This window comes from Sitophilus oryzae, unplaced genomic scaffold, assembly GCF_002938485.1.
Source record: "Sitophilus oryzae breed Bouriz unplaced genomic scaffold, Soryzae_2.0 scaffold_1189_pilon_pilon, whole genome shotgun sequence".
NCBI lineage: Eukaryota > Metazoa > Arthropoda > Insecta > Coleoptera > Curculionidae > Sitophilus > Sitophilus oryzae.
This window is the reverse complement of record NW_022145825.1, coordinates 296,222-311,989: the sequence shown is the minus strand read 5'-3', so window position 1 is coordinate 311,989 and position 15,768 is coordinate 296,222. Positions and strand designations below refer to the sequence as shown.

The following is a 15,768-nucleotide window of genomic DNA, read 5'->3' as shown; positions in this document are numbered from 1 at the left end:
CTTATCTTTTGTGACAACTTTGTAGAGAAATCTGATGTAAATATAAATAAATTAACATAAATAAAGTCACTTACCGAACACCTGTTGCGTATTTTTCAATGTTGAATTATTACGATACTATTACAACTTTAAGGAAGCTTGATTTTATTACAACTGTAGTATTTTGTGCACCATTGCAAACGATACTGAATCAAGTCTTATTGGAAAGGACGATTTTAAGTATTTGACCATGAATATTTCTCTTCTATATTGTTTTTACTGGGGGATTGTGTGTGTGGTTTGCCGGCTTAACAGGTTTTGAATGGAAAAGGGTTTATATAGTTTTTGGTTTAATCGCTTCATGTTAAGTTAACATTCTTTTCTCTTTAAAATAATGCATTTTCCTTCTTTAAATTACATAAAATTCTAGAAAATCCTTAATGCGATTTTAATACTACACTATAATTTCAGTATTTCAGTTATTTATAATATTTTTCAGAGTTAAAAAAATTAATTTAAATTTTGAAGAAAAACTAGTAATTTTATTTCAAATCGTGAGAAATTGATTATACAACCCAAAATACAGTTACCTGTCAAAACTGCATTCTTTAATATAACCTCATTGTGCAAACATAAGAAAAAAACGTCAGACAACAAAAATGTAAAAAATGGATGAGTTACATCTGTCAGACACTTTCCAGCGATATTTTTCCGATATATTCCTTTGCTGCGACGAGGAAAAATCGGGAAAAGCGTCCCTCACAAGAACCATCGAACTGGTAAAGTCAGGAAATATCCCGGATGATGTGATTGCACAGGTAATTCACGTCCACTTGGCTAGTGTTATTGTTATCGTTTTTGCTATTTGGTATGATTATTTAATAGTTATTTAAATTATATTATAATTGACAGGATAAACCGTTTAAATTATAATTAGATTTGGATCAGTTTATAACGAAATATTACTGTTTTGAGTGCATTTTCAGTATGAACTTAATTGGCAAGTTAATTAATTCTGCAAACAGGTTGATAAAAAAGTATTTTGTTTGTTTTATTTTGGTATCACGTAAAAGGTCAAATTATTTTGTTTTCTCGTAGATAGCTGAGATATGCTGGACTCCTGGAACAAACTACTTAAACAAGAAACAGTTTTTTTCTGCCTTGAAACTTGTAGCCGCTTACCAGTCGAATCTTCCCATTCGCAATAACTTGATCAATAGCAAACTAGATCTGCCACTACCGCGATTTACTTGGGGCTCTTTCGATGCAGAAACTCCCATTCCAGATCTTATCGAATTGAGAAACGAACCAGAGTATAATACTGATTCAATTAGTACAGATTCCGAGGCAGATAGTGAGACTGTGAGATGTTCTCCAAACACTTCCAGTCCTGCATCTGACAGTCCAACACCGACAAATAGTGTGCAGGATCGAAATTGGGCTTGGCAAGGGCTGGTTTCAGAAGAACAACGACAGTTGTTAGGTAAATAAAAAACGTAGTGTTTTTTTATTGATTTTTTTTGTTATGTTTGTGTTTTTTAGAAGAAGAATCTTCGGATAGGCATAGCAGTGACGAGGATACAGATATTGCTAATGAAGTATGGGTAATAACTCCTGAACAAAAGGAATATTATACAAAACAGTTCAAACAACTACAAGAGAACACAAATGCTCTACTTGCTGGTCCAATTGCAAGAACGTTTTTTGAAAGGTAAACTGAATGACTTTTATTAAATGACAGAGAGAACTGTCACTGTCCTATATTCTCTTGTGGAATAGACTATAGTTATTTCAGGACTAATTATTAATGGGTTTTTATTTTGTTGTAGATCTCAATTACCGGTCCATGAGCTGAGAAAAATTTGGCAGCTAGCTGATGTGACCAAAGATGGAGCTCTGTCTTTGCAAGAATTCTGTACAGCTATGCATTTGGTTGGTATCAATTCGTCCAGAGAAATAAGTAATCCTAGAGGGTTCTAAAATATTTTTATACATCTTGTCATGTTATTATTGACCTTTTGCAGAGTTGATTCGTATTTCACATGAATACAGTTGAATATATGTTTATAATAAGCATAACAGAATTTTAAGAAAAAGAAATTAATTATATTTTTGCGGTTTAATTATCGTTTACAGGGTTCATTCACTAACTATAATAAAATAGTATTTTTCATCTGTCTGCCAACATTGTTAGGGGTGTTGGTTTAGGGGCTTTATTGAGATTTCTTTCTAAAATCAATATATTAACTGCAATTATAGGAAGGTTCGCTGGGTAAGAAAAGAAAAAATGGTCGTTTTTTTCTTTTTTGTTTTGTTAGGTTAGGACAGTTAAATGCCCATCCTTGATTATATCTTTTGGCCATCTCTTTTTATCCATTGTAATCGCTTATGAAATTTTATTTAACATTGTATTTTTTTTATTTTGTATGTATTAAATTTAGTTAAAAATATAACCTCACACAAATACCAGGTTTATTAAAAAATATTTTTTCGCTGTATTTAAAATTTTCTTCTGTAGTGAAGTTACAATTGATTTTAAACATGTTAGACAGTGCTACAGACAGCTTAATGGAAAATCAATTGTATTAAAAAGAGATAAACGTTTGGTTGATACATTTCTTCTATGCGGTATTGCCGGATTTTGCATCAAAATTTTAAACCGCACAAGTAGGCGTTTATGAAAAATGTTGCATCTAGGGTTGGAACTTTATTTTTCACAATTATTTACTCATTTTACTACAGATGTAATAGATTAAACCAGGGGGAATTTTAGTATACAAACGTAAGGAATTGCAGGGCAATTTTGAGGGAATTTAGAGAAATTGAGGGGTATTTCAAAGGAATTTGCAAACTTTTTGGTGTATTTCGGTGAATTTCAGAGATTTTTAGGTAATTTTTTCCGAAAGGGAATTTCATTGTACAAATTTTGGCAGTCGAGAGTATATTTAGCTAGTTGTTAGGTATATTACCTTCAGTGGCGGTTTCTTAATAAGAGCTGCAGAGCTGCAGCACTGGCTGAAAACACCGCCACAATTTTCTTTTCTAATAGATACCTAATTTTCTGATTCATACTTAAACTACCTATATAATTTTTATTTATCTTGAAATTCTTGAATAGTTCTCTGTATATTCAAACTCGTTGGCTTTGTCCATACGTCGATTATACCACCCTCTATCGCCCGACTACGGAATCAGCAAATCAGCTCCGCTCGACACGCGTCATAGGCTCGTTCACAGCCGATAGTCCTACGTCACACTTACGAAAAATAATGGGAGCACATGCAAATTTGGCCTTGAGTTGACCAATCGGAGAAGCAGAAACTATTAAATTCGTGCTGCACTTTTCGGGGTCCGGGTGATGTATTCTTGAACATAGGTTAATTTTTTCACTCAAGACAACACAAATAGTTCACTCAAGAATACTTTGGCGAATTAATTGATGAATTCACCCCCTAAAAATATTTGTTTCTGGACTTAGTCCTTAGCGAACGTGTGACAGTTACAGGTTATAAGTGCATAAAGTTTTGTTTGAAATCGATTCCAAATTAAATTATGGAAATTCCTATAAAATATAAAGACTTTTCGCGTTTGTCGATGGACGAAAAATTAGAAATTAAAGAAACTGGACGTCCAAAACCGGAATTAAATATAGAGTGTTCTTCGAAAAGCCGCGGCAAAACCTACATTAGAAAATTTAACGTAAACATTTATTCTAAGTACAATTGGATTTGCGGTTGTGACATTAAACATAAATTATTTTGTTTTACTTGTGTACTGTTTGGTGGTGATGTGCATTGGACAAGCCATGGTGTTAGTGACTTAACGCATTTAAGTGAAAAGGCTAAGGCTCATGAAAATTCAAAACAACACATAAGTAATGAGATTGCGTTTTGCCTTGTTAGGAAAAGTTAATATACAAGAACAACTTGACACGGCATTCTGGCAAAATATAGCTGTTCATAATGAAAAAGTTGCAAAAAAACAGGTTAGTGCTTTCAAAAATTTTAGATGCTATAAAATTTTGCGGCATGTTTGAGCTTGGATTAAGAGGCCACGATGAACGTGAAACTTCAAAAAATCCTGGAATTTTTCTAGGTCTTATCAATTATACTGCTGAACTGGATAAAACATTAAAAGAACATTTAGAATCCTCTACTGTTTTTAAAGGAACATCGAAAGAAATCCAGAACGATTTACTAGACTGCATTTTCGAAGTTTATCGAGAAACAGTTACCAGGGAAATACATGATGCGGATTTCTTGGGGGTTATGGCCGACGAAACCACCGACGTTTCTTCAAAACTTCAAACAGTTCTGGTTTTTCGTTATATTAAAGGAAGCACAGCAGTTGAGCGATTTTGGGGCTTTTTTACCAGCGCTCAACAAACAGCTGATTCGCTTAGCTCCCTCATTTTAAATGAACTCCAACCCTTGGTAGGGCAAAATCCAAATAAAATGATTGCTCAATCGTACGATGGTGCAGCAGTAATGAGCGGGAGACATGGAGGAGTTCAGGCTAAAATTAAGGCAAAATATCCCTTAGCTCATTTTGTGCATTGTTATGCACACAAGTTAAATTTAATAATGACACAAGCAGCCTCTCAAAACAGTGATGTTCGGATATTCTTTGGAAACCTCTCTGAAATACCAATATTTTTTTCTAACTCTAGTCAACGAGTCCATTTTTTGAATAAAGTAGTTGGGCGTAGAATTCCAAGATCTGTGCCCACTAGATGGAATTTTAAAAGCCGCACAGTAAATGTTGTTTTTGAATATAGGGAAGATTTGATAGAATGTATGGAAGAAATCGAAGAAACATCTGGTATTAATACTACGACAAAAAATCAGGCAGGAGCAATAAGAAGACTATTGCAAGAAAGATCGTTTGTCTTTTGGCTTACCCTATTTCACTACATTATGCCTCATGTAGATATTTTGTATAACGAACTACAAAAAAAGAATTATAGACTCCGTTGAAATCAGTCGCTGCTTGAAATTATTTAAGGAAAATATAACCACAATCAGAAACCAGAAAATGCATGAAATTATGGAAAAAGCAAAATCGTTTGAAAATATCATCGATACGAAAAGATTAAAATTTAATGATGAGACTTGGAAAATATCAGCTACTGAGGTTTGTGATGTTATAACTAATGTTGCCGAAGACCGATTTCAATATACTGACCAACTAAATGCTGCAAACCTGTTGATTTGCGAAAAATTTGAATGGTATGATTTGACCTTCCCCCAAGACAATTTCACAGAAACCATGAAATCATACCCCTTTTTAGAAAAGCAGAGGCTAAAAACAGAATTAACTGTTTTATACTCCAGTGAAGAATATAGAAACTTTTCGTCATGTGCTGTGCTACTTAACTTTCTAGTTAGTAACAATCTTCAAGAGGTATTTAGAGAAGTAATAAAATTATTAAAAATTCTTGTTACTATGCCAATGACTACCGTAGAGGCCGAGAGAGACTTCTCTACATTAAATCGTATTAAAACGTTTTTAAGAAGTACGATGTGCCAAGAGAGACTAAATGCTTTAGCATGCCTCACAATCGAGCAAAGACTAATTCGGTCCATATCAGACTTTAATGAACGTGTGATTGACAAGTTTGCCAAACAAAAGGACAGACGGATCGAGTTAATTTTTAAGAAAACGAGAAATAACTAATATTTGTGCGTCTTATTATTAAACTGTTATTTTGTTAATAGTGACTTTTGTGCTAAATCTCATTCATCTATACCAAGAACATTATTTTATTCTACTAGCTAAGCCGTTTGGGAATTCATCACTCGGTAAGTCTTTAAACTTGATAAAATCTTGATATTTATTTTTTGCAATTATGCAGCACTGTCTAGTGTAAAGGTCACGAGCCGCCACTGATTACCTTCATTTCAGTAGTATACGTGAAAGTTTTTAAAATAGTTTATTTTTTCTACACACATTTTCCTACAAACGTAAAAACCGGCAACACTGTATACCGCTTTTTATTTTGTCTCTCTGTCTGGCAACCGGTCATTTATATTTATCTCTGTCGCAACCATTAAAATACAGAGCACGCAGATGAAGTGACCAGACCTAGCATGCATTATTTATGTTAGCGATGTCTCTATCACTGGAAAAGTACTTGGAAGAAAATTATAATAAATCGAAAAAATATTAAGACTTTAACACCCTGTAGCTACGAAACAAAGCAGAATCCGACCTATGTTGATATGTAAAATAAATTTTATTTTTACGTGGGGAATCTCCCCACGAGAGATGGTACATGTTTTTTGAAACACCCTGTATATATTTCAATCTCTTTCAGGTTGTTCTTAGGAAACACAAAATCTCCATCCCCGACACGCTTCCATCCAGCCTCGTTCCCCAAAACGACCCTCTGCCCGTCATAAAAGCACCCCCCACTCCTCCCGAGCCAGAACCAATCCCCTCCCCCACCGCCAAGCCAACGAAAGAGACTGCCAAGGAATGGACGAAATTCGTGGACAGCCCCACCAGACCCGTATCTCCCGTCAATTTCGACTTTCAGATCGATCAGAACGATCCGGACCTGAGACACCCTGTGCCGAGAAGACTGACGCCCGAAATGGTGGCCGCAGCCAATGCGGCGCATGGTTGTCCGAATAGCGACGATGTACCCGATGCCATAGGTATATTCATACATACATTAGGGTGTCTGTTATTTCCCAAGTTGATTTTTTTTGCTGCCCCCCTCTGAAATTTTATTTTTTGGTCTAAAAAAATGATCCAACGTAAACAAGCTCTTAATTTTTAGGGTCCGGAACCAGGGTAAAAACGGGAACCCTATTACTAAGACTTCGCTGTCCGTCCGTCTGTCTGTCACAAAGGTTTATCTTATGAACCGTTATAGCTAGACAGTTGAAATTTTTACAGATAATGTATCTATGTTGCCGCATAAGAACAAATACTAAAAACAGAATTAAATAAATGTTTATAAATAAAAAAGTACTTTCACTGAACATTATATTTTAAGTAAGAATTTTACATAGAATCTTTCAAGTCCTCAGTGGCCGCGTGGTTTAAAGCGTTAGGACTTTACGCTGCTGTGACGTTGGAACCGTAGTAAGGGAGGTTCGAATCATAGTCTAGGTGACTTTTTTAATCGTTTTTTTATAATTTTTACTTATTTTTACATATTTATTATTGATTAATACAATTTTTAGTAATGTGTTTCTTCATTTTTTTAAATTACTTATACGCGCTTTAAAAATTTCAGATAAATCGGAAAAAAGTTTATAATAATATACTGTCTAATGTTGTATAGATAATGAATGGTACGGAACCCGTCGTGCGCGAGTCCGACTCGCACTTGACCAATTTTTAATTTAAACCGTTCCAGAATCATGACACTTTTCCTCTTTAAAAAATAACATGGGATTTTCTGACCTTTTGCATTTAATTAATTTTTTATCTCCAAAGCAAATGAACCTACAGCTTCGCCAAAGACATATTCTAATACAAAATTTTACGCTCTACAAAAAAGGTCTCTTTGGTTTTTTTCATAACTCAAAGGAATAAAAGTTATTCGCGATCAAAGTTATGCACATAGTTTCTAATCAAATTGTTCGATCATTCACTGCAAATTTTAATTGCGCCTTTTGATTTTGACTAAAAAGCATCCAGAGCCATACTTTTTTCAGTAAAACAATATTTATTTATCAACTTTAATATGGAAAACTAATACATATTGCGCCATCTATGATCAATTGATCGAAACTATAATTTAAGGATATTCTTTCGTTGCCTTTAAGTTGCCTTTCAGTGTTTGTAAATATGTGTGAATTGTGTGTGTCAATTGAAAAGAATGAACAAATTTCGAGTGGTTTTTATCTTAAATATTACTTATATCGAATTAATTAAATTAATTTAATTAATTAATAATTTAATCTTATCTTTTTAATCGTTTATTTTTATCTTAAATATTACTTGTATCGAATTAATTAAATTTAATTAATTAATAATTAATTTAATTAATTAATAGTTCATTTAATTAATTAATAATTACTTTAATTAATTAATAATTAATCTGCTTAATTAATAATTTAATTTAATTAATTCGAAACAAGTAATATTTAAGAGTCTATTACGCTGTACTGTTCGGGTCGCTCTCAGTCTCAGGGTCGGGTAAAGCGGGTCTGTGGCCGAAGGAAATACAAATTATATTTCAGAAATTCTTAGCCCGATCCTATCGTGTTAAGCTTCATTTTCATGCGTCCGTTATCCGTTGATACGATGGTCCGATATTAATTTTATTGGTTGACTTTAAAGACTTCAATTGGTTAGAAACGGTTATTCAATCAAAGTCTTTAAATTCAACCAATAAAATTAATATCGTATCATCGTATCGTCGGACAACCGATGCATGAAAATCAAGCTTTAAGCCACAACCAAAATTCCAAACACACGTGCTTTGATTAAGGCTTGATTACGCTTTGCAGAGCTTCAGCATTTGCCGTAAAATAGCGAGCAATTCGTTAGAAAACCTTATAAATTATATATCACTGTAATCACAAAACTTCAATCTATTTCCGTATTGTAACGGAATTTTAAATTATGTCTCTATTTTCGAGAAAATTTAGTCCAAACATAGGAATATTTTGTTGATGTTTGATCATCAAAATCTTAGAAATAGAGAAGTTGTCTAAAAATGTGCTACAATACGGATATAGTATAATCCTTTATCTTTAATTTCCTTCTTCTTTTGTGTAAAAATTAGTTACAGTTTTACATAAACTAGAATTTTTATAGCTTTCAGTTTCCTTCTTTGTATTAAAAAGTTATTATTATTATTACAGATCTACATAGTCCTAGAAAATCGGAAGGGATTCCCGGTTTCCAGTCGTTGTCTTCGAATAATCAACAACATAGTGCAATCCAGAGGCCCCAGCCTAAGAAGATTAATGCCAGGGGGCCGGGGGCTATACCTCCGCCTCCTGAGGAAGGCGGGCCTGTCAGTTTGCCGGCGTTTCCCCCCGTCAAGAAGGAGAAACCTCCGCCTCCGCCGCCAAGAACCTTTAAAACTCATGGAAGGAGTTCTTCGTTGGACCTTAATAGGTTTGCCATATTCTGTTTATTTATTCTACATAGAGAATAAAAAAACTTAGGATCATAAAATGTAGTTCGTGGATAAAACTATGTCACGCGTTATTACAGCCAACTTTGTTTCTATGAGTATACAGATTGTCCCAGAGGCTGTTTTTTCGTCCAAAAATTAAAAAAAAATCCCAAAAACGGTTAATGTATGAAAGTAACGTGAAAAAAAAATTATTAAGAACTTTTTAGGTGGATTATGTATGTTGTATTGTTTAATAATTTGTGTCTTAGGCTTACCAAACCTTCCGCACCTCCTATGGTACCCCCCAGGATAAGCCCAAGCGGTCAGATTAAGAAACTGCCCAATCAGAGATCAGAAGGAGATGGCGTGCCTTCTTTAGAAGGTACTGACGCATCTTTTGCTGATTTTAACAGATTTGAAAAGTACGAAAATGTCCAGGATGAACCAATATTTCCTGGTAAATATGCTTATTAAAATAAAAATAAAAATCTGAATTTCCATTTAAAATAGTTGACTTTTTATAGTTTTTTTTGAATGACATATTATACAGGGTTGTTCACCACATACGACACGGAGTATTGTAGCTAAACGATTATATTTTTACAAATTTCAAGTTTTGGGTTCGATGAAGGACTATTAGAGGTACAATTTAAAAATAATTTGACAAGATACAGAGTGTCCCAAATAAGTAAAAAATATCAAAGTTGTATTTTTTTAAATGGAACACCCTGTATATTATTACATTTTTAGTTTCTGCGATTAAAATAAAGGTATATTTGATTAAGGTTTATTATACTTAAACCTTACCGTTTTTGAAATATTTTCAATTTTGGGAAATTGCAGTAAAAATTTCAAGGCTTCATTTCTCCAAGGGTATCAAAGTTTTTAATACTAAATATTTACTGAAGTTTATTTATTGATCAGTTATTGTGTTGCAATAATAAAAATAATACTACCTTATACAGAGTGTCTAAAAATTTATTTTAAATAATTTCTAGCTTTAAACGCCAATAACTTCTTTAATTTAAATAGAACGCCCTGTATATTTTAGGAGAATCAGATGCACAATTTAATTGTCTATCAAATTGTATTATACTATTTTTTTACCTATCCCTTCAAGTTTTCGTAGAAAATGCATTTCATTATAATTTAGACCCTATTTATCAATATACCCATGGAATATTGACATTTTAGATTGTTTTTAAAGCAACAAATGTACAAAATGTACAGGCTAGTAATATTATCGTTTTTAGCAAAACGATAATATTACTAACCCATTTGTATGCAAAAAGAAAACTGTTTAAATCTTTATAAAAGAGTATACCATTAATTAAATATAACACCATTATTTCCGCCCATATACTAATTAATTACATACTTAATTGTGTTCGTTAATAAATTATTCTAAATAAATGTGGATTTGAGTCAGAAATCAATATAATAATAAGTTATCAAAATTAAAGTCTCTGTTGTTATAAATAAGTATTTATTAAAAATGAAATATCATTTTTAAGGTGTTTCTTTTATCACACTGTCTAATACCCATACAAAATTCAGTTTTTTAGTATTTGGAGCAATTATTATTAATCAACGCAAACAGTCAGTTAATGTAGTTTGAATACTGGAATCATATTAATTGGTCCCCTTTAACAAATATTTAAACAGTTTTTTTTTATTTTTTAATAAAATAAACAAATTGTATCGACAATATTAGTATCTGTACTCTTTAAAAATTTGGTACATCTTTAAAAATAATCTAAAATGTCAATATTCCATGGGTATATTGATAAATAAGTTCTAAATTACAAGAAAATGCATTTTCTATGGAAACTTAAAAAGATAGGTAAAAAATGGTATAATATAATTTGATAGACAATTAAATTGTGCATCTGATTCTCGTAAAATATACAAGGTGTTCCGTTTAAATGAAACAAGTTATTGCCATTTGAAGCTAATAATTATTTAAAATAAATTTTTAGGCACTCTGTATAAGGTAGTATTATTTTTATTATTGCAACAAAATAACTGATCAATAAATAAACTTCAGTAAATATTTAGTATTAAAAACTTTGATACCCTTGGAGAAATGAAGCCTTAAAATTTTTACTGCAATTTCACAAAATTGAAAATATTTCAAAAACGGTAAGGTTTAAGTATAATAAACCTTAATCAAATTTACCTTTATTTTAATCGTAGAAACTAAAAATGAAATAATATATAGGGTGTTGCATTTAAAAAAATACAACTTTGATATTTTTTACTTATTTGGGACACTCTGTATCTTGTAAAATTATTTTTAAATTGTACCTCTAATAGTCCTTAATCGAACCCAAAACTTACAATTTGTAAAAATCTCATCGTTTAGCTACAATACTCCGTGTCGTTTGTGGTGAACAACCCTGTATATTTTTATGAACACCCTGTATAATTTTTTTTTTATTTTTTAGGCGATCTGTACGAGGCAGAACGTAAAAAACTGTTTGCACAACTCTTTGCACAAGAACCAATCGAAGAACCTCCTAGGAAACATGGCGCTTTTGAAGTTTACAGGTACATACAATTTTTTTTATTTATTATAAAATTATTTAATTCCTAATAATTTACAGAAAACCTGGCAAGAGTGTATCCGGAGAAAAATCACCTTTGGACGCGCTGGAAGAAGAACAATGGCAAGAATTCGAGAGGTTACAAATCGAAAACACCGCACTCTTGCGGACGTGCCAGGAACTAAGCCAACAGTTGGCAGACCTGAAAGAGGACAAGATGAAACTGAAGGTTAAGCTGGAACAGTTGGAAGCGCTGCAAAACGGCGGATAGTTTTGAATATCGTGTTATACAGGATGTTATCGTAAACGTAATCTTGTAATTTTTCGGAAAAAAATGGGTTTTTATTGTCAATTCAATATTTTACCTTTTGTTTTAAATCAGCAGTATTTAAAAACCTCCAAACCTCCAAGTTCTTGTTTAAACTCAAAAAAAAATCTTGCTTAACTAGTCATAACTAAAAAAAAATATATTATGATGTTATGTAAATGAAGAATATCAACGTAAATCAAAATTTTTATTATTTTAAAATTATTAAATATAAAAAAAATGTGAACGAATTGAAAATTTTAACTAATGTTGAAAGTAACAAAAATATTAAATGTGATATAATAATTATTCTATTTTAGAAAAAGATGACATGTTGTAGGTCTGTATATTATTGATATCTTTTAAGTTTTTATTCATTAACTTTATACCTATAGCAAAGCCAAACAAAGTTGAATTGACGTTATCATTGGCAAGGCCAGTGCCACTTTGTTTGGATTATACTATATATACGTATATTTAGGTTGCCTAACCACACTTGTTATTAAGTATTAAATTTTGTATGCTTATTTTTATATCTCAGTATTTTACAAACATATACATTTTTTTTTCACAGAGTTTTACTTGTATAATACAGGGTGTTGTGAATTCGACTCTGATTTCTCATTATTTTGACTTTTTTTAATACTATTTCAACTCAAAAATAGCCCAAACAAATAATATGGGTGTCAAGAATTTTTAAAAATTGAAATTGTACAGTAATGGACAAAACTATGTACGTTTTTGAGGCAGGTCAAAATGGTGGTGCCTTAGTGGGAAGTTTATATAAATTTGCTTTCCGAAAAAGATTTTGACTGTTCTTGTACAATATGGAGGAATATTTTATGACGATGGTTGTCATTTTATATTGCAAAGCAAAGAAAATCATACAGTGGGTCAATTGAGTAAAATAAGTAAGTACTATTATTTCTTAAAAATTTAGTGTTTACTGTATATTAAATAATAACACAGGAAATTTTACTTTATTTACAAAAGAAAGCCTCAAATATACAGTGTGTTAACCTCAGAATTTTACTTCAAAATCAATCAAAAATTTTTCAAATAATAGTAATTTTCTTATTCAATTTTCCCAAATGATTTTATTAAAAACCTATTAAATAATTGTTATTAAATCATATAACAAATATATGTAAGATCTAAATGTTTCAATCCTCGAGTATATTAAAAAAAACATAGGCGTAGGTGAAGAGGTATTTTTTGTTATTTTTCAAAATATCACATAAAATGAATTTATGTTTCTTTTTTTGAAGTTATTATCACTACGCCCATGTGTGAACAGCTGTTAAATTTTCTAAGTTTATGGTCTCGTTGAATCTAGACTTTATTTAGTTTGAATATTGTATAAACATTGTATTTTAAAAATGAAATATACAGTCGGTACCTAAATAAATTTGATTTATTTCATAAAACTTATAGTTATTTGTAAATATATTTTAAAATGGCATAGAAAACATTACACATGAATTGACTAGATTAAATATAATATTGCAAATTTAGTTTTAAACTTAAAATACATTTAAATATTTGTTGACGTAGATTAGACACTTTTATTGGCTTATATTATTGCTGTAATGGTATATTTTGGTTTATTTGATCCTGAGAGGTACTTTGATGATTTGGAACTTGCTTTGAGTACTTCAAATCACAACCCATATAAGCCTTCAGTAAAATACTTTTGATTTCTTCTGTGGTTACGTTTTTTCTTGCAACTAATTCTAAGTTTTTGGAAAATTCCTCGTGAGCCAACATCCTGAAACAAAAAAAAATGTTCATAAAAATCTAATAACAATAAGATTATATTTAACTAGCATGTACCCGCGACTTCGTTCGCGTCGAATTAATCATTTGTAATGGTGATATGATAAAGCAAAGCAAGAATTTCCATTAACATACAAACTGGAGCAGAATCGTGGTTAATCAATTGCCCAACTTTTTGGAACACCCTGTATGATTTTTTAAAAAATTTCAAAATATGTAAAAAACAAAATAAATTATACGTGTCCAAGCGTTTTCCCGAAAGACTAACCGTTTTTTAAATAACAAATATTGTAATATTTGAGGGGCGTTTTCATCCTCTTGGAATTTGAGATTCGAGAAACCCTTCCTTATCGAACCTCTACACTCCACAGTCAATCCGTTTGCCAAAATCAGCATTAAACGTCAAGCAGCTTAAGCAGAATCGTGATTACTCAATGGTCATATTTTATGAAACACCCTGTATAAATTTTTAAAAAATCTTAAAATATGTAAAATAACAAAATAAAATATACGTGTTTAAGAATTTTTCCGAAAAACTCACCGGATTTTAAATAAAAAATATTTTAATATTTGAGGGATAGTTTCACCCCCTTAGAATTCCAGTTTCGAAAAATCCTTCCTTATCGAACCTGTGCACCCTAAAGTCAGTCTGTTTTCCAAAAATTAGCTTTTTACGTCAAGCGCTTTAAGCAGGATCGTGATTAATCAATGACCAGATTTTTCGAAACACTGTATACATTTTTAAAAAGTCTTAAAATATGTAAAAAACAAAATAAAATATACGTGGTCAAGCGTTTTTTCGGAAACTTGATCGTTTTTTAAATAAAAAATATGGTAATACTTGAGAGGTGGTTTCACCCTCTTGGAACTGGGATTTCGAAAAATCCCTTCTTATCGAACCACTACACCCTAGAATCAACCTGTATGCCAAAATTGAGCTTCTTACGTTGAGTGGTTTGAGCAGGAAGTGATTAATCAGTGAGTCACTTAAGAATTTTATATATTAGTATAGATTATTTGAGGGGCGTTTTCACCCTCTTGGAATTTGAGATTCGAGAAACCCCTCCTTATCGAACCTCTACACCACACAGTCAATCCGTTTGCCCAAAATCAGCTTTAAACGTCAAGCAGTTTAAGCAGAATCGTGATTACTCAATGGCCATATTTTATGAAACACCCTGTATAAATTTTTAAAAAATCTTAAAATATGTAAAACAACAAAATAAAATATACGTGTTTAAGAGTTTTTCCGAAAAACTCACCGGTTTTTAAATAAAAAATATTCTAATATTTAAGGGGTTGTTTCACCCCCTTAGAATTCGAGTTTCGAAAAATCCCTTCTTATCGAACCTCTACACCCTAAAGTCAATCCGTTTTCCAAATATCAGCTTTTTATGTCAAGCGCTTTAAGCAGGATCGTGATTAATCAATGATCAGATTTTTCGAAACATCCTGTATACATTTTTAAAAAATCTTAAAATATCTAAAAAAAGAAAATAAAATATACATGTTTAAGCGTTTTTTCGGAAACTTAACCGTTTTTTAAATAAAAAATATTCTAATATTCCACCCCTCTTTTTACCCCCTTAGGGGATGAATTTTAAAAAATCCTTTCTTATCTCACGTAAACATCATAAAAGGAACCCCTGTGCAAAATTTCAGCTTTCTAGGGTGAAGGGTTTGGTCTGGGCGTTGATGAGTCAGTGATCAGTCAGGACTTAGAGATTTATAGATATATATATATATATATCTACTGACTCTCAATTATATAAATGAAAGTATCTAGAAAAGAGTTTGATAGGTAAGCAACCTTAAAAATATCATACAATCGAGAAAAAAAACGGCGTCACAGACGGCTCGGGCATGATAGTCGAAAATAATTTTGACGAGGTCAAGCCCTAGCCGTCATTACTTGGCCCATACTCTTCTTTATTTTTTTAAGGCGTTTACTGCCACTTGGCCTTAAGAGTAAAAATTATTTTTAAATGGTGTAGTTTAAGAAAATACTAAAGAAAAAAATTGTTTCTAAGGTTTTTCTTTATACACATATATTTCTTTTTAAATACAGAATGACC

The 15,768-nt window shown here is 31.6% G+C and overlaps 2 protein-coding genes across 2 annotated transcripts in view; one reads left to right on the top strand and one right to left on the bottom strand.

Annotated features, from left to right (window-relative positions):
• Positions 1–273, bottom strand: part of LOC115891635 (NAD kinase-like) — a 35,772-nt gene extending 35,499 nt beyond the window's left edge. The window contains exon 1 of the mRNA XM_030912154.1: positions 75–273. The gene's annotated coding sequence lies outside the window, so the exon portion shown is untranslated. The remainder of the gene's footprint in view (positions 1–74) is intronic.
• Positions 274–578: 305 nt separating this feature from the next.
• LOC115891633 (ralBP1-associated Eps domain-containing protein 1) lies at positions 579–13,098 on the top strand. The gene is made up of 9 exons (XM_030912148.1): positions 579–797; positions 1,078–1,462; positions 1,522–1,690; positions 1,809–1,911; positions 6,296–6,638; positions 8,805–9,063; positions 9,334–9,521; positions 11,512–11,614; positions 11,671–13,098. Exons 1-9 carry the CDS (start codon positions 648–650, stop codon positions 11,879–11,881), a joined length of 1,911 nt encoding a protein of 636 aa, XP_030768008.1. The 5' UTR covers positions 579–647; the 3' UTR covers positions 11,882–13,098.
• Positions 13,099–15,768: the final 2,670 nt, after the last annotated feature.

What these genes read in the sequence shown, in the direction of transcription:
- LOC115891633 (XM_030912148.1), top strand. Translation starts at nt 648, where the DNA reads ATGGATGAGTTACATCTGTCAGACACTTTCCAGCGATATTTTTCCGAT. An exon ending in TCTGTACAGCTATGCATTTG is followed by an intron (nt 1,912 to 6,295) that starts GTTGGTATCAAT and finishes AATCTCTTTCAG; the next exon opens with GTTGTTCTTAGGAAACACAA. An exon ending in GGATGAACCAATATTTCCTG is followed by an intron (nt 9,522 to 11,511) that starts GTAAATATGCTT and finishes TTTATTTTTTAG; the next exon opens with GCGATCTGTACGAGGCAGAA.